The 27,579-nt window shown below is 35.4% G+C and overlaps 1 protein-coding gene across 18 annotated transcripts in view; it reads right to left on the bottom strand.

Moving 5' to 3' along the window:
* Positions 1-2,119: 2,119 nt before the first annotated feature.
* Positions 2,120-27,579, bottom strand: part of KCNC2 (potassium voltage-gated channel subfamily C member 2) — a 188,869-nt gene continuing 163,409 nt past the window's right edge. For 2 of the 18 annotated variants that reach the window (XM_073900641.1, XM_073900642.1), the window contains exons 3-5: positions 12,719-13,646; positions 10,494-10,658; positions 2,121-5,492 (exon numbers count right to left, since the gene is read on the bottom strand). In XM_073900641.1, coding sequence (XP_073756742.1) covers positions 5,356-5,492; positions 10,494-10,658; positions 12,719-13,646 — 1,230 coding nt within the window. In that variant the 3' untranslated portion in view covers positions 2,121-5,355. Of the gene's footprint in view, positions 5,493-10,493; positions 10,659-12,215; positions 12,320-12,718; positions 13,647-27,579 lie in introns of all 18 variants that reach the window. The other 16 variants (XM_073900648.1, XM_073900649.1, XM_025883362.2 and 13 more) reach the window with 16 other exon arrangements.

Genomic DNA, 27,579 nt, shown 5'->3' with positions numbered 1-27,579 from the left:
ACATTAAAAAAAATGGAATATTCTTCAGCACTAAAAAGAAATGAGCTACCAGGCCATGAAAAGGCAAGGAGAAACATTAAATGCATATTACTAAGTGAAACAAGTCAATCTGAAAAGATTACATATAGTAGGATCCCAACTACACGACATTCTGGCAAAGCAAAACTATGGAGACAGTAAAAGATCAGTGACTGCCAAGGGTGAAGGGGAAAGATGGGATGGGCACAGAGGATTTTTAGGGCAGTGAAACTCCTCTTTATGGTACTACAGTTCTGGATACATGCCATTACACGTTTAACAAATCTATAGAACATATAACACCAAGAGTGAACCCTTATGTACACTAAGGACTTTGGGTGATAATTATATGTCTTCGTAGGGTCACAGATTGTAGCAAATATATGACTATGGTGTGGGACACAGACAATAAGGGGGGTTGTGCATGTGTGGGGTCAAGGGGAAAATGGGAACTCTCTCTGCTCTCTGCTCAATTTTGCTGTGAACCTAAAACTGCTCTAAAAAATAATCTATTTTTTTTATAAAATTAGTTTATGCGGGATTGTAGATGAGGTCGCCATAGTCTTTGAAGATCTTGCTGTTCAAAACACATATTCAGGGGCTCCTGGGTGGCCCAGTCAGTTAAGAGTCCGACTCTTGATTTCTTGGGTCATGGTCTGGCTGTTGTGGGATGGAACCCCACCAGGAGCCCCATATCGGGCTCTGTGCTCAACACGCAGTCTGCTAGAGGTTCTCTCTCTCCCTCTCCTGCCTCCCCTCCTCCCCTGCTCTCATTAATGCGTGCTTTCTTTCTCTTAAATAAATAAATCTTTTTAAAAATGCATATTCAGTGGTCCATCACTTTGAATGACAGTATAATTAAAGAAAAAAAATCAAGTAATACTTATTCAATACAATTATTTAATTTTTAGACAATAATGAAAAAATATTTTTGAAACAGTTTAGGGGAGAACAGGAAATTATTAAATTTAGGATCAATATTAATGATACTGAATCCATGTTAGAGAAAATTAATATATATCTATAGTTTAATAATCAAGAATTTAAACAATTAATTGAATTTTGTCAGGGGAAACTGGAAGGGAGACAATTTTTGTCAGTAAGGAAAAATTTTAAGCCGCATATTTTAATCATCATCATCATAAATGAATAGATTCACTTAGCTCTAAATGTCTTCAAGCACGCTATAAATCCTCCAGAGGCCCTGCTTTGTAATATAGCCTTTTAACATATTCATTGTCTCTTTCCAAGATAAGTTCACTATTGCTATTCCATTAGTCTGTTTTGTGATTTATTTGAAAGATGAAGTGAGTATTTTCACTTTTCATTCATGACTATTTAATCTTGATTCTTTTAGTCAAAATTTGATGGTAATTATCATCTATTAAAATGCATTCTTTCCCCCTTCTTGTGCATTTTTCCTCTTTACAGTAAATTTTGCATGCTGACACCATCATTAAAAACATTTTATCAGTAATTATATCTAGACGTATTCCCTTTTATGAACTCAGTTTCTTAATAGACTCTTAATAATCAACACTGAGCATTTTTAGATGTAGCAAAGATTCTATTGGTGCATAATAAGAAAGTGTTGGATTTGCCAACCTGATTTCTCTTTTTCATTTTACCCTTCCCTTAATCCTGATAGTTTCATAGATTTTACAGGGTAAATTTACACATAACCCCACAATATAATGGAATGTTAGCTATGTGTGGTGTGCTGCCAAAACAGAGGTCCATTACCCAATATTGAGACCGAAGCCATCTTTAGAAGATAAGGCATTTACAAGAGGCTCAGTAAATATTAAAACCATAAGAAATTATGGCAGAGAAGAGTATCTGTGGCAAAAATATAAGTAAACAGTTCTGCCTCTCTGATCCTTAGCTTCACCATCAATAAAATGAAAATAAAACACATTGACTTCCAGAAGTGCTGTGATGATTAAGTTGGAAAGTATGAGTGAAAATTCAGTATCAGTCATAAAGTACCATATAAATATTGGAGAGCAACATAATTAATAATTTTCCATCTCAGAATTATAAGAGAAATTTAGGCAGGCAAAGCACTTAGAAGAGGAAAACACTGGCTACATGCCCAAGACTTGAATGAAAGAGGGACTTCTGTATATGTATAAATCCTTTCATCCCAAATTCCTTGTATTATGTGTGACTAGCTGGTTTGGTACCATGAAACATAAAAATAGTACAGTCTGTTGAAAATTCCAAAACAAAGAGAAGAGCCAAGAAAAGAATATGAATAATTTAATCAGATAGGAGTCAAGATCATCCCCAGCTTATTTGCCTTTTATTCTTCATTTCAGTTAGTTACATATCCATCTGTTATCGCCAAGGTTGTGCATGCACCTTGAAATGTTCACAAAAGGTCCACGATACAGAGGTTCATAATTAGGTTATATGTTATATTCAGAATCCCAGGGGAACTAATCGATTCTGGAAATATTGATTAAGCAAGATGAAGAATTCTTACACAGTTTCGACTACAACAGTTTTAAAGACAAGTACAAGTTTCGTTTGCCACAAAACTCACAAAAAAGTAATTGATTGAAGAATATCTCTTTTATGCAAAATATACATTTTAGGATATAATTTGATTAATACTCTACTATATACTGACATTACTCCTTGATCATTTAATAAAAAAATACTCTCATCACCAGAATTTTATTTTCTGTAATATTTATAATTGAGGTAACGATGACAAAGGACTTAAACCATGAATAATGTTGGTGAGTTTTTTCTTAAAGTCATAATGATTTTCCAGAACTAAACATACATGTGACAAAAAACAGGTTAGTTTTGATAAATAGGCACTGAAAATTTCACAACAAAGACAAGCTGATAACATAAGTGGTTTATAAAAAAAAAAAAGATACCGTCAATGTTCATGGATTCAAACAACAAAGGAGAAAGAAGGGAAATTAGGACACGTCTGTACTACACCAATATCACTGCCTTGTATGATTCACAGCACGATCTACTGCAGGCCCAAGAGGGGCAATTCACAGAGGTACGGGCCTTACTCGAAGCTTCAGAGATGTTGGTCATGGACTTGGTGTCCTTGGATGTGAGATGGCTGACGCTATCGACCCATGCCCACGTGTTGGTGTTTACAATTGTTTCACAGCTACTGGCCAGTCCACAGCAGACCACTCATATGGGGAGCACCAAATGAGTTCCAGCCACAGTTCTTTTCTAGCTTTAAATGCCTTGCGAAGATGCAGGGACCTCTTCCAAGTGCTACCTGGTCGCATCAGGGCACATTCAGCAGCAGAAGTCTGTTTCCGGTACAGTCCTTGGTGTGGCTAAATCCCATTGTCCCTTTTTCAGCAGTCAGAAATCCATGACAGATTCTGTACAACACTGTAGTCAATAACAGCAGCACCAGACAGTATATTAATTCCTTTACCACAACGCCATATGTCATTATAACTTCCTAAGTGTGGTCTTATTAAAAGGATCACTGAATCTCTAAATATCAGATGTGTACGTCTGGGTAAATCCGTTGCTGTACAAGATCTCTGACATGCAGTTCATGCTTTAGGACTTAGGGATAGAGAGTAATAGGTGTTATGTGGCCAATAATAAAAATGACATTTGTCTTCCTAACAAAAAAAAATAAACATGAGAATTAAGAATTAATCAACAGTCTCAAGGATCCTGAATGCCTTAGAAATATTGTTTATCCCTCAATTTATATTATGGCATTTTTCTTCCCTCACGCACCCAATACACCAGACACACTATCCCAAGTGCATTCACAGGGATGTTGTAAACAGAATTTCTTCCACTTTGACTGAATAAAACTCCCTCGCGGTTTTGCTGGAGTGTAGTGATGAATGCTGGTTGCTAGATAGTAGAAACTGACAGTGCAGCAAGCAACCAATGTGATGGTGACACTGCTGCTTAAATCCTGCTTATCAAAAAAGGTTCACAGTACCGATTAACTTAGGTAGTCTACAGGGCGTCATTCATTTGTACACAAAGCAGAGAGGCTGTTCCAAAGAGCGGAGAAGGCAGGGGCAGGGGAGAGGACCCAGGACTAAAATCATGAACATCTTATCAAGGCATTTCTGTGCTACATGAAGACGGATGGCATATACATTTAAGACAGGGAACTAAGACAGACAGACAGAACAACATACAGGACAAAAGCACCTGGTTAAACACTGCCTGAAAATCCGATCAATCCTGTGAGTCAGAAATTTAAGGCTGGTCAAAAAAAGCCTCCTGTGAACCACGATAATCTTTGATGTTTGCACAAAAATCAATAAATAAGAATAAAGGAAGGGGTAAAAAAAAAAGGGGGGACACGAGAGCTTTAGGTGATATTTGGCACTTTGCCTCTGAAAATGATGACAAATCCTGGGATTAAAAAATATATATATACATATATATATGTATATATATATATGTATATATATACATATATATATGTATGACTCTAGTACCAAGCAGCAATTCGTGGCTAAACAATGCAAGCCTGGCCGGCAGTTACCTTTCTCTCATGTTTTGTGCCTTCCCCAAGCCATTAAGTAAGAGCTCTGGCCTCAGCTTGCGTGTAACCAGTAATGACAACCTCTTTGCAGTTATCTGTGTGCAAACAACCAGAGACATTCAGAACTCCAATACAGCATTTTTGAAGAAAAGCAAATCAATCAAGAAATTAAACTAGTTAAGACAAATATTTCTTTCAAAGAATAAGGGAAAAAAAAAATGCCAAGGAGACACTCGCCCTCCCTGCCCCACAATTCCACGTGCAGAACAGTTGACCAGGGCTTTCATATCAGCAGGATGGTTCGATGCAAGTACACATATCCTGAGCCATCCACGGTCCCCGGACTCTGTGACATTGCTTTCAGGTGATAGAGACAAGATGGTCCATGCAAATGAGCTGACCAGAGTCATGTCGTGTGCAATCAAGAGAGGATCCCAAACATCTTCAAAATGGTTAAGAGTCACAAGAAATGAAGGTCCAATGAAGTGATTGGCATTAGGAAGCACACTGTTCTAAATCTATCTCCCTGAAGATATGTTTATGTATTAGTGTACTGGCCAATAGCTGACACTATCTGTCATTTTATTGCGAAAGGAGACCAGAGCGATTAACATGGAGAAGTAGCACTACTTTAGGTAATCTTTAAAGCCAGGATAAGATTTGTTAGCTACCCAAGTGGCATTTCTGACTTCAAATAGTAGTATCATGCAGGATTTAAACTGTATTTAATGGAGCCTGGAGTAACTCTACATTTAATTATCTCCATTATGGGGTAGACAGTACTTGAATTCATACAATTTAGCCGACTGATGCAGTTTGGTTTACAAAATAGATGGGATGGGAGATCGAGAGCGCCTCAGAGGACAAGGAGAGTTGTAGGGTGATGTTACTGGAGAGAGCCTCAGAGCATTGCCTGCCAAGCCCGCTATGTTGTTTAAGCTTCGGGATTTTTCATATCCTTTTATGAAAAAATGCACAGACGTCAGTTGAATTCAACCAGAAAATAAACATAGACAAATAATACCATGCAGGATAATCAAAAGTGCTATTTTGAGTTCAAGGAAGAATCTTTTTTTTTTTTTTTACAAAGAATTCAATATTGAGACCATTTGTAACTTAAAAAAAACAATAAAGCTCACTAGCGCTGTCATTCCCAAAAGATTAAACCAGCTATCACAAATTATAGTTGTACTACTTCAAAATTTATTCTTTCCCAAATTATATTTTGCATTGATGTCATTTTGGCACATAAAATACTAGAAATCTTTTAAGAATTAGGCAAAGCAACTTAAGTAAGATATAAACTTGGCTAATATTTTTACATTTCAGAATATGCTTCTGAAAAAAACAAGTGGGCTATTTTTTCTTTTCTTTTTTTGTTATTTACTAAGCTAACAAGCAGGATTAACTTTAAGTGGATGGCTTTTTTTTCTCAAGCATATTTAATCTGCCAGCTTTATAGTGTTAAAAGGATGATTCTCAAATAATGGCATTGGTTGCCATTATCTAGGCAATGTGGAATGAATGCTCATTTCTAGTTCCTTGGATAAAAAAAAAAAAGGAAAGGAAAAAAAGAAATGAAATGAAATATAAGTTGAGTCATAATTCAGTGAATTAGAGTCTGAACTTAGTTATCTGATGTTTTCAGTTGGCTCTCCACTGCCAGGAATTGAGAACCATTTGATCTTGATTCACTTTTTCTTTCTATCATCTCGCATTCTAATCATTTGTGTGTGATAGTCATGGATTTACAGAATAAAAGATCCATCTCACAAGCTTTAACCCCCAGTGGTTTTCCTTAGCCACTCAAGCAACATCCTCATCAAGGTCACCTTTGGAAGGACTCATATATTGTAGTACTATTTATTAGAAAAGATTAGAGGTGGTTAAGTGGGGTGGATGGCACACTGCAAAGTTAGACGTGAATTGTCTTAAGAGCAGGACAACCACTGACTGAGAAAGTAGCCAGGAAATAAAGGCCCACTGAAAAAAAGTGTTGTAGAATGAGGAAATGAAATTCTCTGTTGGGCAGTTAAAGCTGAACAAGGACATCCAAGTTCAGCAAACTTTGTTATCCCTTAGACTTAGGGCACATTCCTTGGGCTCCGAGTGGTCCTCAGTGTGCATGATGACTATCTGAGAAAGAAAATGGGCCTTTCGTGCTTCCCCATGTTCCTCTCAACGACTTCTTTTTCTAATTCTATATTTTCATGGACTTCTGGGGAAGAAGCTAATACTATCTCTCCTCCTTTCACTAGAAAAGGAGAAATTAAGCAAATTAGTGATTATTTGATTTATCAGGGCCCAGGAACCAGGATGGACATGGGTTGCAGTAATTGCTCTACTGTGGGGTGAAGCTGCACTGAATAGGAACATCCCTCCCCATACACACACACAAACTGTCAGCATGCTTGATGTCCTCTCTGAGATTTTTGTTGATGGAAATTTGTGCCTTCCATTAACCATGGTAAGTTTCTCTAGGACATAATTTCTGCTAACAAGAGAATTATCTGCCAATATGTTTTGTTAGCATTCGGAGATATAAAACCCAGGAGGTGATGTATGTTTCATCCTATTCCAGTGGATGATGGAATACTTAATAAGAGGATGTCTTAAATAATTAAAAAAGAATTTCAGAAATTTATCTTTACATAGGGACCTCCGTATGCCTGGAGAGCTAGTTGTTACTGCTCTTCTCTAAAGTGATTGGAAATGTAACTTGGGGAATTATAGGAAGATTTATCCTAGTTGACCCTGTAATCTAAAAATGCAAACTACACTATAAACATTGATTTGGTTTGATTAAAAGCAAACTGGTGAATATGCATGAACCAGAGAGGTTGTTAACACCTATAAATCATTCATCCTTATAAAAATTTACATTTTGTCTCCCACAACCTCCAAGCTCCTGACAGGACCTCCAAAAGGTAAAAGTTTTCTTGACAGTTTTCTATTAATTACACTAGTTATATGTAAATCTTGGTTGCCATTCTAAATGTTCAATTATTTTTCTGAATTACAGTTTTCAACATAAATATTACCCATTCTGTTTATAAGTCCTTTTATTTTTAATAATTATAATTTCAGTGTTCATTTGAAAAGACTTCCCTTCTAATTTAACAAGCATTTAATTAGTAAAATTATAAGTTATTCTTTTAAGTATGTATTTTTTTATTCTGCAAGTTCATTGTGATAGAAAATTTGATAAGGTTTTTGCTTAAGCAAACTTTTATTGAGTGGAATGGTTAAAAATATAATTTATGAGAATAAACAATATTGAACCTAGTTGGAATTGACATCCAAATACATGGTGCAGAGAGCGTGTGCTTATTTGGGGCAATGCTGAAACTGCTTATCCATGCACTATCAGTGGGTATGTTTTTGTGTATGAAAGATGATTTCCTAAAAACTACTGCATAAATAAAAACACAGGTTCCAAGTATTGGGAGTTCACTCTCATGGGGAATCCATAAATTTTATTAATGTATGCCCAACTGTATTCATATTTGTTGATAGAAAAAGAATTCAGTGGGAATCTGGTAATTTCTTTTCATCTATATAGGGGAGAATTTTCAGAACTCTAAAAATCAAATCAGTAGAGAGACCAACTTGAAAGATAAAAAAGGTATCATATAGGAAATAAATGAATAAGAATAATAGGAGAAATCTATAATCTACATAAAAAGTAACAAGAGAAGAAATGAATGGGTTCCTGATAAACATAACAAGACAACACACTAAGAAAATTAAGTGAAATTAACCAAAAATGCTACAAGGCCTGGGAGAAAAAACACAAGGTGTAAAGAAATTAAGCAAGAATGAAAAAGAAATTTGATTATGGTGAGAAATGACAAAGATTAAAAGCCCATAGATGAATTTTCAAAGATGTGCTCATTAATAAAGAGAATTTTGCATTGTGAAATAAGATTTCATGTATAACTTTTCTATAGAAACTAAATATCTTATTAATTGCTTTGCTCATGAAACGTTGCCATTTTACAGAAAAATTCTATATGAACATAGTGTTTAATAATTTACAAAGTATTTTTTCTTATGTGATCACCTTTGACAGTTTAAAATCCAAAGTATTGTCTAAGAGTGGAAGGAAAAAATTTTAGCTAAGTTCTTAAACATGCAGCGTTAGTATAAATATTGCATGTGATAATTTATCAAGTGATGCTCAAAAATGTATGTGAATGTAACCACATATTACATATAAATACATATATACATATATACACATATATGTATATATACATATAGTGAGTAAAGATATGTAATGTACTTAAAATATAATATTCTATACAAGAAATTATTATTTCTTGTATCAATTACTTATCAAATATATGCATAGAATCAATTATTGAGTTTTATTACCTGTAGTTACATTATATTAAATTAAAAAATTACATATTATAATCATTATTTATGTATGTACATATATTTTGTTTAAGTACTATGATAGGACATTAACTATCTTCATAAAATATTTTAAAAATTGTTCTAGCACTTAATATTTAAATGTAAAATAGCAAAAAAACAAAACTATTCAGATCATTGAAATACATTTTGTGCAAATAATAGATGCTGAGGAACGGAAGTCATTGAAATGAAGAAGTATGTAAAATATTACATACAAAAGAAATAAGAGTCTGTCTTCTCTTTTGAGACTCAAAGGCATAGAGACAGAAAGGACAATACAAAGTGTTCAGAATCAATGAAAGAGAAGTACAATATGGGTAATGAGACATTTCAAAGAGAGAAGACATCACAAAATAAATATTTAAGGCTTAAAATGTTAAAGTATTCAATAGGGAGAAACTTCAATGAACAGCAAAAAAAGTGCAGTATTTTTAATGCAGTTGCACTAATATGAAAGTTTCGCAGGGGCTTTTCATTAAAATTCAGTCCATTGCATAAGAAATTATTATAGTTCTTTCTCTATTTGGTCAATAAGCAGAGAAAGAGAACCATGGCAATGAAGCAACTGGAATTATCAAAGTAGGAGGTAATCAAAGAGCATATCAGCCCTTGGACAAGGGTGGGTAATAGACGTCACAAAGTTTCTAAAAGAGGGAAAAAAGGGTCCAATTGTCCTGAGATCTGTCAAGTTTACATAAAACAAAAACAAAAAAATAGTACCTAGGGAATAGTCATAGATGGTGGCATCATCTAGAAAATTGGAAGGACATGATGGAGTGGAGATTCAATATTCCGTTATATTTCTTAATGAGGATGCCTACCCAACAAAATTTATGCATTCAACAAACATTTATTGTCTTCTGTGTGCCAGGCACAGTTTAGTGTGGGTTGAAAACAGTAATAAACTTAAAAGTATTATTATTGCCTCAAAAAGAAATTCTGTAGCACAATTTATAAGTACATAAGTAGCTTTTTGAGTTATGGGGTATACGATTCTATATGGCTGGGATGTTGGACCTTTTTTGGCCTTCTGACATTCGGATAATTCATGGCAAAAACTGTGCAAATACTGGATAAGAGACTTAATTACAGTGTGTTTAAAACTTTTCTTTGGGGGGAAAAAAAGCCTTATTTTTTATCAATTACTTATCAAATATATGCATAGAATCAATTAGTGAGTTTTATTACCTGTAGTTAAAAAGATAACTTTTAAGGACTGTTGAGTACATTATATTAAAGAAATTAGCTGAGTGACTTAATTTTTAAATACCCCATTACAATTCTTCCCATAGACTAGTGGAAACCAAAACTATAAAGAAAGAAAGAAGGGTGAAATGCCTTTCAGATAGGACAATCAAGTAGGCTGTTATGATACGCACTTTAATGTTACAATGAGAAAAGAGATGATGAGGAATGCAAGAGAACATTGCGTGCAGGCTTTCCTAGAAAATGACGAAAAAGCATTTATATCACTCCGTATATTTGTAGCACTTAATTTCTAAGTCATCTATTAGGATCTGATTAAATGCATGCCTACCTTTCCTGATCCCTCCATCAGAAGCACACGTGTAATCACCTGTCGTCAGTAGGAAACATGTTTCCCCTCTTCTGTTTTTGTCTCTGGTACTAGAGCGTCTGATGGGGAGCCTTTCTGGGGGTGATAATGGCGGCTCACTTCCTGTACTGTCGTCACCTGATAACACTGGTCACAGCACCATGCCCATTGACAGACAGTGATGGATGAGGAAATGAGACAGTACAAAGAGTTTACACGGAATGTCCATAGTACAGTCACTCGATATACAAAACAATAATCACATCATGATAAGAAAAAGGGTTTTCATCACTCATTACAAAAATTTACATGGAGCAAAATGGAAATGTGTTGAGAAGGAGAGAAGTGTTCTTTGGGAAGTTTTAATTCCATTTTGGATTCTACCTAATAGGAAATGGACTTTCACAGAACTAATATAAATTCAAAATAAGTGTGATAATGACGTAGCACACACATTAATATCTTACGATTTCTGACATGCTATCTAGTTATTGTGAATAAGAATCTTTAAAAATGGAGCCTATTTAAGGAAAAACTCCTGGGTACATATTTAGTTTTGGAGTTCTTTAAGACACATGCTTATAATATTTGCAGAAAACAACTTTCCAAAAAAATCTTAATAAAAATAATCCCAAAACTCACTTTGTGTCCAGGGTCTCCATTCTGAAGTGAAAAATGTTTTTGAGCATAACAGTGGAATAAGATTAACTTCTCCAAATGCTCTTGAAACAACTGTTTACTTCTATATGCTTGCCAAAGACGTCTACATCCTATTGGCCTAGATGCTAGCTTGTTATAACAATATTTATTTACCCAGGCTGAGAGTGTGTCCTGTTTCTCATGCCCTTCTTAAAAACTGGGCACAGGTACTCTGAGAACAGCGCCATGAGACTAGCAACACCAACTAAACTCCACCTTTCATAAAGACATTCTTTGCCTTATAGTTTTCAGATATAGTGACAGAATTTGCAGAACAATGTACTAAGTAAGCATAGGGATCTTTATGAATAAAATCTTTAAAAAGCAGTTTAGTTCCAGCCACATTTTTCCCCATTTACTTTGTATAAACTTCTGGAAGCTAATGAAGGAACTTATGAAAATGTTACCTGCCTTTTTTGTTTGTTTGTTTGCTTACTTTGTGTAATTGGTGTTATTTCAAAATCATGTGAAAGTATTCACATGGGATTATCATAAATCATTTTTCTACAAGAAAAAGATTAAATATATCTATGTTATAGGGAATGCACATATCTTAAATTTTCAGACTGGACTGAAAGGTAATTAAATTGTTCAATCTATAAAATATTTCATCTGTACCAGACACAATAGAGTAGAGAGCATATTACTCTCATTGTGGCAAAACAAACATTAATTTACAGTCAGTGTCCTCCAGATTAACTATGGCAATGGAGAGGGGTAGGGATTCAGCAGTACATCACCCAAAATTCAGTTTGGGAGGGGAACAGAGCCCAATGCATCGTGTGTAAAAGAGGAAATCCACTGGGAAGTTCAACTTTGCCATTGATAAGACAAAGCAGATCATCTACCTCCAGGATAATGGTGAATTTATTATATTACATAGCATCTTACCCAATCTAAATGTATTATACTGAATATCCTAAGTTAATAATGAAAATTTAATCAATCCTCTAGAAAATTGCTAGGGATGACTTTCATTATCAAAAAGGCTATCTTCCATATCACCTTTTTGGTGTTCAGGCTATTGAAATATAAGCATCCATTCTTTTTAAGTAACTGCTTCTTGTGAAATAGGTTGAGATGCGTGGCCCCATGTGGCAGAGATAAAACTGAGACAAACACACCAAGCCAAATGATAAGGAAATCAACATTTTGAGAATGAGAGATGGAAAATGGTCAGTATCATACCATCACATCGTGCAGGGAAACAAAGAAACATTGGCACAAAGCAACAAACAGGCAAAAGAAAATATTGGCACCATCAGCAAAGGGCATTCCCACTAAAGCAGGAAAACTCTATAGACCAGCTATGCAGGCTTCTACTTGGAATCTTACTGAGAAAAGCTACAGTCTAGCTGTCTACAAGCCTGACACAAACACATGTACTGTGAAGGGGTAGAACTGAAAACTCAGGAACATTTGCAGACAATGAAAATGGTTGCCTTCTACCTGAGGGACATACTGGTCTATAAAGTGTTTAGTGGCATGCGTTTGAAATTGTGCCTTACCTGATCTGTTATGTTCCAGAAGCCGATTGTCTTTGCCCAGACACGTGTCACCCTGTGTGCTGTTGCAGGCCATATTTAATTCTGTCTTGCAAAAAGTAGGTGAGCTTGCCTGAGGGGCAGGAGGGATGTGCTTCTTTCTTTTTCTTGGAAGTTTCTGCTTCGCCATTGCCAAGGAGTAGTACATTCCAAAGTTGTTGACAATGACAGGCACCGGCATGGCTATTGTGAGCACTCCAGCCAGAGCACACAGGGCTCCCACCAGCATCCCTGACCATGTTTGGGGGTACATATCCCCATAGCCCAAGGTAGTCATGGTCACTACAGCCCACCAGAAGCCAATTGGAATGTTTTTAAACTGCGTGTGTTCACTAGCTGAAGGGTCGTTAGGTTGAGCTCCTACTCTCTCAGCATAGTAGATCATGGTAGCAAATATCAAAACTCCTAGAGCCAGGAAGATTATCAGCAGCAAAAATTCATTAGTACTAGCTCGAAGAGTGTGTCCAAGCACCCTCAGACCTACAAAATGGCGGGTGAGCTTGAAGATTCTCAGGATCCTCACAAATCTTACCACCCTGAGGAAGCCAAGTACATCTTTAGCAGCTTTGGATGACAGTCCACTGAGTCCCACCTCTAAGTAGAAGGGTAGGATGGCCACAAAGTCAATGATATTCAAGAGATTTTTGATGAATTCAAGTTTATTAGGGGAAAAAACGATACGGACTAAAAATTCAAAAGTAAACCACACCACACACACTCCTTCTACATACGTCAAGGCAGGATCCGTTTCGATTTCATATTGCAGAACAACACTTGTGCCATTGATGACTGGTTCTGTCTTGTTTTTAACAATATTGAAAGCTTCATGTGTCTCCAGGCAAAAGGTTGTGATTGAAACCAGGATGAAGAATAAAGAAGCAAAAGCAATAAACTGTAGGGGAAAAGAAGAAATAGAAAAAGAAACAAAGAGAGAATGATCTGAACTATGGTATACTTTGATCCAAATCTAAGAGCATCGATCCCTGCAGATGAAAAAAAAAATAAAAGCACATTTGTAAATTTTGCTTGGGATGTCACTCAAGTGAAAGAAGAGATGCATAGGTATCATTAATTAGAGTTGCACACATAATGTGTTTCAAGTTCTGTTTTCTGCTTATATAGGTAAAACTTTTTGCTTTATGTTGGAAAATAATTTCTTGACTCTTTTGAATAAGAAAATATACCTGTTAAGAGAGCATAAAAATCAATCCAAAACAATGTTAAAGGGCAATAGACTGAAAAAAAAATAATATATGTACACAGTGGCTCCAGATACTGTTTCTGATCCTACATGTATTAGATCATGTTTTACATCTATAAATATAAGGTGCAGTCCACACTGATGAAAATTTGGAAGCCACATGCATTTAACTGTAGGTTTTTAACCATAAATAAAATGTTCAAGTTATGAGGTATGAACATGAAAAAAATTTTTTTTGAGTTATGTTACAGTTAAATTGTATCAACTTAAGGTGGAGACTTGTCCAAAAGAACAATCTAGAGATGAAGAGTAGGCAACAAGCCTGAAGACAGAGAAACAGAGTTAAGGAACAAATTAAAAGACAGTTTTCTTTCTCACCTGAAAAAGAACTCCAAGTGTTAGAGGAACATGCTATAAAACTGCAGGGTTTCTTTTTTATTCAAGTTTTTATTTCATTTCTTCAGTCAATAATATGTGAATACACACTTCTACTAATACAGAATAATAAAAGCTCTCGCTTACATAGTTCTTACTAGTGCCAGACACTCATAAAAGCAAATTACATAATTAACGCATATCAATACTCATAACAGCATTATGACTACCATATTTTACAGTTCTGCAATATTCACACAGAAATTAAGCTACTTTTCCAAGTCATAAGACACAAAGTGATAGAACTAAGACACTAACCTGACAAGTTTCGCCCCCAATTGTTTTGTCAACTACCAAACTCTCGTATGTTGAACACAAATATGTTGAAAAATTTATTTATCTTGGGGTCGCATACTTCTTAATATTCAAGATCTGAAAACTTAACACCCAGTTTGAGTGAATGGTACTGTTGCAGACAGTACCAGAGGCTTCCAAAGAAGCCAGCAGATTCCTAGTGCTCTCTGCTAATGCTCTCAGATTTAGCACGCATAATGAGCACCAAGAGATTGCCTCTTGAATATCCAAATTAAGTAATCATTTAGGAGAAAGAGGTCATCAGTCAAGTGCAGGATAGCCCTTTTTCCGAAATAATAGGGTGTATCCAAATCCCAAACCTGTCCCCTAATACCTATTCTTCACCATGCCATTGAAAAGATCTAGGTTTCAAGAAGAGATTGAAAACTACCTCATTTTTTCCTGGTAGAGTTTCAATGTAAGCAATATACAAAAGGATGAAAAAAATCTTAGGATGGTGATTATCTGCCTTAAAGAACCACCTCAAATTCTAAAGTTGTTTCTGTGCAGTGTAGCAGTGAGTACATTGTTCATATAGTATTATATAGCATGCCGTTTTTATGGCTATGACTTATTTCCCCATGCATATCTTCCCATTTCCTTTGGTTTTGACATTATGGTTTCACTAATATCTTTCCCAGACATAATGCAAGATGTTAACATGTTTTCACTCAGCTTTCTCTTTGTGCAAATAAATATACTATTCTGTTAAAATCAAATACTTGTCCTAACAAGATCAAAAGACCTTCTAGATACTTTAAAAGATGATATCTTTTGGAGGAAGAATCAATTATCTTTGATTCATGCATTACTTCTTAATCTGATCACAATTTTATCTATAGATTTGAGAGTCACCTTTGTTTCTGATTCCCCCTGAAATCGCTTTTTGTCATTAGAGCCCTGCTGGTGTATACACAGTGACTCCCCCACCAAGCGACTCCCCACACTCTAGTCTCCAGCATTTCAGACTAAGTGTCAAAAGTTCTAGTGCACACATTCTATCTATGAGGCAGGTACAGAAGAATACTAGGCAGTTAAAGTAAGCTGCAATTTTATTTTATGCTTCTAGTGTTCTTCAGTCAGCATTTTTTCAGCTAACTTTGCAGTCTCAAACTCTGTCCACCTACATTCATGTAGTGAATTGACTGGGACTTCCCAGCATTGCTCTTCCCAAATCTCTTCTAGCTTCCCAGCCTACCTCTCATACAACAAAGACAATTTTCTAGTGTATTTTGATGCTTGTCAACACACAACACTGGAATCTTTTCCGATAGGACATTTTCCTACTCTTCATTTATTCATTCAACAAGTATGAATCAGGTGCCTATCTATGCCAGGCCACAGGATGAGGGCTTTAATGTAGCCGTAGTTAACAAAACACAATGCCTGTGTTTGAATAACTCACAATCTATTAGGGACACAGGCACTAAATAATTAACCACACAAAAATTACATAATTACAATTGTGATAAATGCAATGAAGGATAGAAAGGATCAAAAAAGGGGGGCTTTATTTTAAGACTGAGGGGTCACAGAAACCTCTGACAAAATAACTACAGACTGAAATTTGAGGGATAAATGAAGGTTGACCCGATGGAAAGGGGAGACTGGTCTATAGCACAGTAGGAAGTTTTAACAAAAAGTCTGGACTTTTTCAATCTCACTTTCTCAAGTGATGCCTTTACTGAAACACCACAGGAGCAGCAGGTCTTCCAAATCTGCCTCTTTTGCACGAATTGTCATGATTAAAGCCCAACCTAGCACAGAGACCCTGACTTTTTCGAAGTTAACCTCTTTTTCTGAAGAGCTTTAAATAACCAGAAATATTACCTGGGTTTTAAAATGAGGTTGTAAGGTGACTTTAGAGCAGTTTGGTTGCTGGTGGTACTCCTTTAGACTTGTTGGCCTATTGGGGGAGCTATAGAATTCACTTATCTTAAATTATTGTATCAGCCCCATTGTTTGGAATGCAGCAAAAAAAAAAGATATATGTTAAAGTGGTTTTTAATTTAAAGCACTATGTAAACACTAGAAATGATTATTATATATATTTTAGTATACTTTAAAAATATATAATTAGTATCTCAATGAGAACTACTAGAACCTGATGTTTATGTTCATTAAATGAGTTATTATGTTGTCAGAGAAAGGTCAACAGAGTCAGAAGGTACCACCACACTTGGTGGTTGGAATTTAAGTAACATGAATCATCTTGTTAAATTGCCCATTTTGCCCACCCATATACCTAGGAAAAGAGTTTGGTCATATTTATTAGAACATACCTGGAGAGCTTACACAAATGTGAATTCCTCACTCTCCACACCAGCTATCAGACACAGATTCTTTTGTTTGGGGAGAAGGAATTTGCATTTAACAACATTCATGGTGATTGCTATACATACTAAAGTTTGAAAAACACTGTTTCACTGTGTTTTCAACTTGATAATACAAGGTTGATAGCTCATTATTAAATGAAGTGAAGTTTCTAAATTACAAGCATTTGTAGAATCTTCCTAAACCTTAATAAAAATAGTTCACTACCTCCTATATTATAGGACATTTGTGCCTGTGTGTGTGTGTGTGTGTGTGTTTGTGTGTCTGTGTGTGTGTTGTGACATAATTCTGGCTTCTACACAAGTATTGGTGAGTAAACAAAGCAACTCAGCCTCTAAATATACACGATTCTAAGACACAACACTTTGAAAATCAAAAGTTGTCTGTTTTTACAAGTCACTTGGAACTTGAATTTATCAATATTTTTATTAGCATTATTTAAAGAACCACATCATGGTTTTGTATTTGTATTATTCTTCATTGTAATTTTTATAGTTCTGTATATATTTAGCTTTTATGGACTTTGTAAATCTGCGATAGTGTGATAATAGTATAATAGGAAAATAAAAAGAGTGTAAAAAAAGAAACAAACTGACATTCAGGGAGAGAGATATTCATCTCAGAAGTACATGAGTGTTTTGCTTTAAAAAACAAGCTACATAGGCCATTTTTTTATTTATAAAGTCTAAAATCACTAGTAGGTATGGTTTAGAATGAGAGGGCTGTTAACAGAGAACCAAAATAGTCTGCATAATAACGTGGTAGGAAATTGGAAGTTGTCTTCTGTCAGCTTAAAAGTGGAGAAGTTGGAAGAAAGTTGAAATCTGGAGAGAAAGAAATGGGAAAGGTCTCTAAGGAGGAGGAAAGGCCCACAGTGGGAGGCGGCAAGCAAGTGAGAAATCCCTGTTCAGGTGCAGCAAAGGAACTTTGGGATATGGATGGAGTATATCAAATTTTAAGATGATGCTTTCTCTGTTATGCCTTCAGTAAAAGGTGGTTGTACAAGAGCCTGGCATTGATGGTGCTTTGAGTGATGAAGGTATTGGGCCATGGGAGGACAAAAAGAGGGAAGCAATCAACCATGGAGGCAAGATACACAGTGAGGCTCAAAAACATAGGAGAGTAAAAGGAAATCAGGAGAAATGTAGCCCTTGTGAAAATATTTGGAGACATCGGGAGAGATAGATTTCCCAATGGAATGAAGAATAGGAGCTCAGTTTATTAGGAACTTAGTTTGAGTATCAGATGAAAAAGTGACCCCAGAAGCCTTGAAGACCTAGAGTCATCCGGAGGCTACACTTGGACTCCATTATCAAGGAATTTGTACACTTCAGTTGAACTTAATTCTAAGAGACTTGAATATAGAAAATGTTTTCTTTTTTTCTGACTCAGTAAGTTAAGCTGAACTGGGTAAATAAGGTTAGACTGAATAATATTAAGGAAAAGAAATTAAAAAGGAAAGAAATGGGGGAAAAAAAGGTTTTATTTGTCTCCTTCATTGAGCTGGGAATTGTTTAAGGGCTGGAATGATGTCATATTCATTTTTGTACCTCCTGCTTTTGGCACAGTGGTTAGTATTTAGTATGGCTGACTGGAAGGATGGATAGAGGGATGAAAGAATTAATGAAAGAATAAATACATTAACAAAATAATAAGGTAGACCACATTCTAGTGGGAATCTAAATGATTTGAGGAAAAGGAAATGACAGAAATGAAACAATAAAATATGCATATTGAGGCAAAAAAGCTAAATTTACAGCAGAAGCAAATTGAACTGGTCTATAGGTACAAACGTTGTCATTAGTAGCTTCCATTAATTCTGTTAATGGAGTCTTATCAAGGAGTTGGGGAAGAAAAGCACACTGCCATCTCTCTCTTTCTCTTCCTCTGTGATAAGACCAGAAACTCTTACAGGCATTAAATAAAAATAAGATAAAGCATGTTAAATAATTAAAATATTAGAAAGCTTTCTAGAAGGTGTTATCCTGCTGACTTAATTCACAGAACTGATATATCATCTCAGGCAGTTTCAGAAGGGATATATATGTCCTGCTAAAATATTGGCTTGTGGATCCAACGAGTAGCCATTTTTTTCTCCATAAGTCCAGTGTCCATGATTGGCTAGAGTCCCCAATACTCTGTTTTAATCTAGTTTTGTTTTGTTTCTAATTAGCAACCATGGAAAGAAAGCCCTCAGAGTACAGTTCTACATAGAAGATATTATGTCAATCTACCTCAGTGCAAAGATTTAAGTAGATCTCCAAGTACATATAATAGTCTAAGAGAAAGAGGGGAAAAGCAGGCCATATTTTTGTTTCATCACTTTCTCTTTCCTCTTAGCATTAAAACTGATATAACTGAACTCTATCTATAACTAGCGCAAAAGTGTCGAACATAATGAGGACCAGACTGATTAAGTGGCCTTTCTCTGTGCTCCCATAGCCCAGGATCACTGATGTAGCAATTTTCACACACTTTTGTTACTGATTTCACACATCTACAAATTGGTCAAAGTGAAGAAGCTAGTACCTATCCCTAGAGCCAAAGATAGAGCTTCACTGATGGCAAGAAGTAGATGCTCAGTTCTTGTGAAATTAGTGAAAGAACACATTTTTGAAATATGTTTACTTGGTATGTAAAAATTCCACTGGCTCCAACATAGAATTTGTCCTTTAAAAGTCACCTCAAAAAAGAAAAAAAAAAGGGAGGGAGCCTGGGTAGCTCAGTTGGCTAAGCATCTGACTTTTGATTTTGGCTCAGGTCATGATCTGAGGGTCATGAGATCAGAAGGACTCCATGCTGAGTGTGGAAGATGTTTAAGATTTTCTCTCCCTCTCCCTCTGCACCTTGCCTCTCATACACATGAGTGCACTATCTCCCTCTCTAATAATTAATTAAAAATTAAAAATAATAAAAAATAAAAGTCATCCTATTATTTCACAAGTAAAAACCTCAACCTATATCTTAAAGGGGGAAAAAAACCTGAAGAAAAAATTAAACTTACCTCTATTTGAAAATAAGAGTCAATGAGATAATTTAATAGTTAGATATTAACATTTTTAAGACAAGTTACCTAAAACATAGATTTTGCCATGGCCCATGAATTCCAATCCTTCAAAGAGATTCCCATCGAAGGACTGGTATTCATAGGCCATGGCAAAGAAAAGCCTGAAATTTCTTCTTGACCTTGACAGTCACCTTGAAAATGGACTCCTCATCAGGAAATTGAGGACACTGAATTTCGTCAATTAAGACTGTGAAAGTAGCCATCGATTTAATAAGACATTTAGTAGGGAGGAGTTTTCTTTCCTACTTGATTTCCTCTCACTTATAAAAGATGATGAACCATCACTCTTTGCTTTGAGATGATTTCTCACTTGCTCTCGCATCTTACAGGAACTCCATGTGCTAAAACTAAATGAGTTCTTAGGATTATGGTTGCAATACTTGGTCTGAGATCAGCTTTAAATATTCTTTGTATGTAAATACTGATAAACTTGTCTGGATGATGATCAGGGTTGCCTATCCTCTTGAGTTTTCCTGTGAAGGGCATTAGGTACATTGTACTGGGGTTATGATTCATGGAAGCAATTGGTTAAGATCTCTCTTTTCTCTCAGGGAGCTAATGCTCTGAAAAGGGATCCCAGTACAATAGTTTTAATCAATGCTTGGGAGAACAGTTTTATTTTTATATACTACTATATTTATATAATATAATTTTTATATAATAAGTTTTATTTTTATATAATATTTTTATTTTTATATAATATGCTAGTGGACTAGATGAGCCAAGAGGAAGACAGCTTTAACAGACAGATGTCTGCCTTAAAAGAGGTGTCAGATTTCAGATTAAGATGTGAAAGCCTGAAGAATGTTTCAGTAAATACCATTTCAGAGTTCATAGTATAGTGCAGGAATAAAGATCCTTGAAGCAACTATGGAGGAAGATCCTAAATTGCAAAGGCTTGCTGTTACCAGCTTTCAACCCAAGTCAATTAATCCAACCTATATTATCATAAAACTGCTAAATGCTACATCTGGTTAAATGGGAGAAGAGTTTGCTTTTTTTGCCTTGTGTGCCCACCCTGCCCTGTAATCATAAAGATGGAATGGATTGTAACATTTAGTTTAATATATCTATGTATGTATGTATGTATGTATGTGTATATACACACAAAGGAATTTCAGCTCTTTCAATTCCATGTGAGGTATATCTACCTTTAGCTTGCATTTTAAGGACATTATGGATTTTCCAAATGCTTCACTCCTATTATGCCCATTCTGCTTTTCTCTCATAAATAATTAAATAAAGACATGAACAAGGACTTCCAATAATGAAGAATCAGAGCCTACAGTGCCTCCCAATCAAAAATTTCCACTTTTAGAAATTTACTCTGGTAAAATTTGTATAGAAAAGTACAAGGATATATGTAGAAAGACATTCACTTGGGTGCCTGGGTGGCTCAGTTGGTTGAGCGACTGCCTTCGGCTCAGGTCATGATCCTGGAGTCCCGGGATTGAGACCCGCATCGGGCTCCCCGCTCAGCGGGGAGTCTGCTTCTCCCTCTGACCTTCTTCCCTCTCGTGCTCTCTATCTCATTCTCTCTCTCAAATAAATAAATAAAATCTTTAAAAAAAAAAAAAGAAAGACATTCACTAAAGCATTATTTGTAAAAAGAAAAAAAAAGTAAATGTCCATGAGTCAATGTTATGTCCATAATATAGCATTACAAAGAATGAGGAAGATAAATATGTCCTGATATGAAATGATATCCAATGAAACATTAAACAAAAAGATGGCTGTGTCATAATATCCAGAGTCTAATACCATTTCTTTCTCTGTGTACAACTAATGCATGCATGCAAATGAATAGCAACACTACACTCTTAGCAGTGGTTATGTCCAAGTGTAAGCGTGGCATCGTGCAAATGTGTTGCTAATGGAGAATTATAACTGAGTCTATAAATATCTTTAAAGTTTAAAATTTTTACAAAATTTTTAATCATGTATTATGTTTTATTTTAAAACAAAATTCAAAGAAAATACTAACCAAGAGAGGATTAAACTTGGATCTTCATTCTCGATGACCGTTAAGCTGACTTTATTACTCCATAGAAATTATTCACTGGCAGATTGCCATTTTTCTTCTTTTCTACAGCACCTTCAATTTAGCAAATGCTCTTAATTATGTATGTATTCAAGTCCCATATACTAGCTTTGCTGTAATTAACAAGAATGTGGTGTTGTTCACAGAACTGTGGTCTCTAGAGAAAGAAAATACTCTCTTTCATTAGTAAGACTATCCTCAAGTGCCAACCAAGTAGGGACAACTAGAGCCCAGTGTCTGCGGGTTCCATGCAGAGTTGACAATTACTTCAGCCTCTTTTGAGGCTCCATTTCTCTTCATTCAAGTTTTACTGTTTAAAAGCAGTTTCACAAACTTTATTTTGTTTTTGATATTGAATTAGATTTTTCCTCAATGGGGATACCACACACATACATGATTACTAAATGCAGAAATCAGTGAAGAAGGTGAAGAAGATTAAGCTAGGGTAACTGTATATAATCATATGTGTGTTTATAACACATTTTATGCTTTATATCTATGTGTAAAATGTGTTTATATATATAGATAGACATGTATGATATACATAGGCATAGATTATATATAGATATGAATATATTATACAGATAGGTATAAAATAGAAATAAAACAATATAAGATTTAGATTTCTCAAATCAAGAAATGTACCCAAATATTATTTTTGGCCACTGAAACTTATATGATCCCTGATAAATATTTTCCACTGTGTTTTTTGATACCTTATCCAATATAAATGCACATAATTCTCTCTACATTTTTTTCTATGCCACAAGACTGATTTCCTGAAAATTTTATTTGGCCTATCCACTCACACCCAAGTGTAATTTTTCAGGATCCAGGCAAGCGAGGCCCTTACATAACGTTAGTATTATCACAACAAATTATTGGTGTTCAAAGTTAGGTAATTAAATTTAAAAGTCATCAAATATGGGGGCACTTGAGTTGCTCAGTCGGTTAAGCATTTAACTCTATTTCAGCTCTGGTCATGATCTCAGGGGTGTGAGATCAGGCTCCGCATTGGGCTCCCTGCTGGGCTCCGCACTGGGCATGGAGCCTATTTAAGATTTTCTCTCTCCCTCTTCCTAACCCTCTCCCCCTCAAGCTCTCATGCATGCTCTCTCTCTAAAAATAAAATAAAATAAATAAAATAAAATAAAATAAAATGAAAGTGTAATTAATTTTTTGTGCGAAAATAATTTTTACAATTGTTTATTAGGGTAAAGAAGAATTTTACACTTTTAGTCAGAAGAATAACAGATTATATATAGTCATTTCATAACATAAAAATGAATTGTAATTCCTAAATTCCAATTATTGAAAACTCCCTCCAAAATTTCCATATTTAACACATATTAATTTGTCTTAAATTTATTTTTAAATGATTCAATTTGTCTTGGAATAATATGACCTATATGACCATGATCTAGGAATACCTAGGAGGTCACATTTTTAAACCCTATCAAGTATAAGTCCTAGGCTAACAGTCATTTTCCAAATTAAATTATCCAAGAATCCTTGGTTTAACTTAGCTGCAAGTGAGGGAGGTAAAGAGAATGTTATTTGAAGGTGAGGGAGGTGACTAGTTTACAAACAGTTGCTAAAGATTTGTTGACTCTGATAAGTCTGTTTTTTCAACACACTGGCACTGTGGTTAAAACCTACTCTACAGAGTGCCATGTATTCCTGTCTAGCCTGCTGGGGCACCTGTGCTGGTCCAGATCCCTGTACGAGTTTTGGTCCCAAATGTTTATCATTCTCCTTTTCCATATCTGCTTGATAAGGAATCCTTTCTAAAACATAACCATATTCACAAATAGCCAAGTCCTGAGAGTCTTCCAAGACCATCCATATCTCCAGTGGAGTGGGCCTTTCCCCCTCCTTCCCCACATTTACATATTTAAATTAGGGCTTTAGTAAGCATTCCTTTTTCCTCAAGATCATTTTGTTTGATGGATATTTGTTCTTCCTTGCTACGAAGGCTGGGTCAGGACACCTCCAATCCACCCTAGTCTACTTTGGCAGGTATGCCTATGGAGAGAGGATACTGGAGTCTTATTCCTCTTCTGCCTGAAGATCTTGGGTGCTCTTACAAATAGTTGTAGATTCTTCCCAGAGTCAAATTTTCTATATTCCACAAACCAAAAGCCCCTGGGTAACTGGTACTTTCATTACAAGAAGCAAAAAAGTCATATTTAAAATAGGGAGGGACTGATTGGCTATGTAATTGGAAATCCAATAGGGTCAACCTTGATGTTGCTTGCTTAAGCAATTGAACTATATCAACAGCTATCAGAGTGTGGCCTGGAACTTCTAGTGGTCCAGAGACCCTTTTCTTAGGTCTATAGAATCAAAATTAGTTTGAAATAATATTAAAATATTTTTTCCTTTTTTCATTCTCATTGTCTTACTAGTTTACAGAAGAGTTTTCCAGAGGCTACATGATGTGGTATTACAACAGATTGAAAGCACCAAGAAGACATGAGAATCCAGTCCGCTTTCTATTACATCAGACATGAAAAAGATCGGCAAAAATGTAAAACAATGCCACTTTTCTCACTTTACTTTTCCTCTTCTAGAAATTTTATTCTTTTTAAAAATTTATTTTTCTAAGTCACGGAGATGTATGGCATAGGGAATATAGTCAATGATATTGTAATAACTATATGGTGACAGAAGGCAACCAGACTTATTGTGGAAATCATTTCATAATGTATATAAATATCAAACCACTATTATGTATACCTGAAACTAATAGGATATTGTATGCCAATTATACTTCAGTTAAAAATTATTTTCATTAGGGGTGCCTGGGTGGCTCAGTTGGTTAAGTGACTGCCTTCGGCTCAGGTCATGATCCTAGAGTCCTGGGATTGTGTCCCATGTCAGGTTCCCTGCTCAGCAGGGAGTCTGTTTCTCCCTCTGACCTTCCCCCATCTTGTGCTCTCTCTCACTCTCTCTCTCTCTCTCAAGTAAATAAAATAGAAAAAAAAATTTTAAAGTTATTTTCATTAAAAATGTTTGCTCACATTACTGTGTTATGTCCTAATCCAGGAAAATAAGTATTTCCTAGCCCCTCTATAAATATTAATAGGGCCCACCAGTAACTCTATGCAAAGATCACAAGATCTCCAAGGCAATCTTCAATACAATCACCTGCTTTATTAGATTATAAAGTAAATAAATAAAAACATGCATTTATTATGTTAATAATTTTAAAACTGCCATGAATGAAATGAACACTAACCTAAGGAATTCTCAGTAGTCACAGAAATCTGGAATAATCGGAAATATCTGCATCAACTGCTCAAATACTAGAATCTTGTGAAATTTAGTAATCTCATCTACTTCCATGATTCCAACTGTCATCAATGAAACAGTGATAGCTCAAATGTCAATCTCCAACTTACACCTTTTTTGTGTATGATTTATCGTAATTCCCCCAAGTCCGCAAAGTTCTTCAGTCTCAATTAAATAATAAATGATATAATGGCAATCAAAATAATAACTCTATTAGTCTGGGTTCTCCAGAGAAACAGAGCCAACAGGATATATATAAGTATACAAAAAGAGATTTATTATGAGGAATTAGCTCACATGATTATGGAAGTTGAGAAGTCTCACCATCTGCTGTCTGCCAGATGAAGGCTTAGGAAATCAGTGGGGTAGTACTGGTCCAAGTTTGAAGAACCTCAAAACCAGAGTAGTCAATAGTGTTAAGTCCCAGTCTGAGTCTGGTGACCCAAGAACCAGGAGCTCCAATGTTCAAAGTCAGGAGAAGATGGATATTCCCACTGAAGCAGAGAGAGTGAATTCACCCTCCCTCTACCTTTTTGTTCTGTTTGGGCCCTTGATGGATTGGATGATCCTCAATCACACCGGTGAGGAGATCTTCTTCACTCAGTCTACTGACTTAAATGCTAATCTCTTCCAGAAACACCCTCACAGACACAGCCAGAAATGTTTACCAGCTGTGTGGGCATCTGTTAGCCCAATCAATTGACACATAAAATTAACCATCACAGTGACTATTATACATTTTATTAGTGAAGGTTTAAAAGACACTTCAAAGTCTACTTGCCTAATATATCACTCAGATCTGATCTTGCTATTCTATTATATATTTTTTTATTCTGAACCATCATTTATCAGTTAACCAGCTTAGTACTTAGATCACTTTTCTTTCTTCCCCAATACCTTCATCTGTTGTATCACTGAATCCTATAGATTCTCTACATTCCCAGTGCCAATGGCCTAGCTTTTATTTTGTCTTTCATTACTTTTTCCTGGATTACTAAGAATAAGTACTCCTTCAAGGGAACAAATGTGATTATGTCACTCATCTGCTTAAAATAGTTTAATGGCTCCTATCACAGGATACACAATGTTCTTAATATGTCATTCAAGAAATTTCTTTATGTGGATCTTACATACCTTTCTATTGTGAATATCACCATCTTGCCTGATATACTAGAAGTTCTAATCCTCATGGAGTTCCTTTGCCAAATATACCTTTTTCCCTTGTATGGCTGGCAAAGAACTACTTAGTATTTAAGACTTGACTCAGAAATCAGTTGGTCTCTGAAATTCCTGAAATCTGAGGCAAAATTAAACACTTTCTTGTTAGTTTCCTGCTCATATCTCTACTATAGCAATTATCTAGTTTCTGTAATATTTTATTTTCTGCTTCTTTGGTAAAGCACAAGCTTGTGACACAAGCAGGAATTTTTGTTTGCATTTTATATCAATGACATTGTTAGTGCTTAATAATATTGACAAGAAGTAATAACAAAGACAATGGCTACACCAAAAGTAAGGTTTAACTCAATTTTGTTTCACTTACTTATACCCAATCACTTCCTCCAAATGGATTTTATAAAAACAACAAATAGAATAGGAAGAAAAGTATAAAGGAAGACTAATAAAGGAACAGACTGTCAGTTTGAGTGACAAGAGCAGGGCAGTGTGAGAGATAAAAAAGAAAGCAAAGCTTCACGCAAGAGGGATTAACAATGTCAATTTCTGCAGAGTTCAAAGATAAAAATGGAGAAAGGTCTGCTGGATGAGATAATTAGGCCAACATTAGTTTTCCTTGATGAAGCGATTTCAATAAAGAAATGGGAAAGAATCCAGATTTCAAGGGATTGACAAACTCGTGGGTGCTGAGAAGTGTGTGTGGCAAGTAAACATGCGTACATGCACATACAGACACACACACACACACACACACACACACACATTACTCCGTTCTCAAGGGCTTAAGTCAGTTTTGTTCACAAAGAGCATAACAAATTAAAAAAAAATCTGGCTCTGCTTTAAGAATAAGTGAAATGTGCTAATTCTAGAAAATATAAAAATCTATTCAGCTAATATAGCACCAAACATTTTCAAACCATAACGAATCAGCAATCTATGGTAACTATGATTGTTTTGTATTGTTTTTAACTAGTTCTACCCTC

The sequence above is a fragment of the Callorhinus ursinus genome, unplaced genomic scaffold (genome assembly GCF_003265705.2).
Source record: "Callorhinus ursinus isolate GAN/ISIS: 27379988/994484 unplaced genomic scaffold, GSC_fseal_2.0 scaffold14, whole genome shotgun sequence".
Taxonomy (NCBI): domain Eukaryota; kingdom Metazoa; phylum Chordata; class Mammalia; order Carnivora; family Otariidae; genus Callorhinus; species Callorhinus ursinus.
Note: the sequence above shows the minus strand (reverse complement) of the source record. Positions and strands in the feature narration are given on the sequence as shown.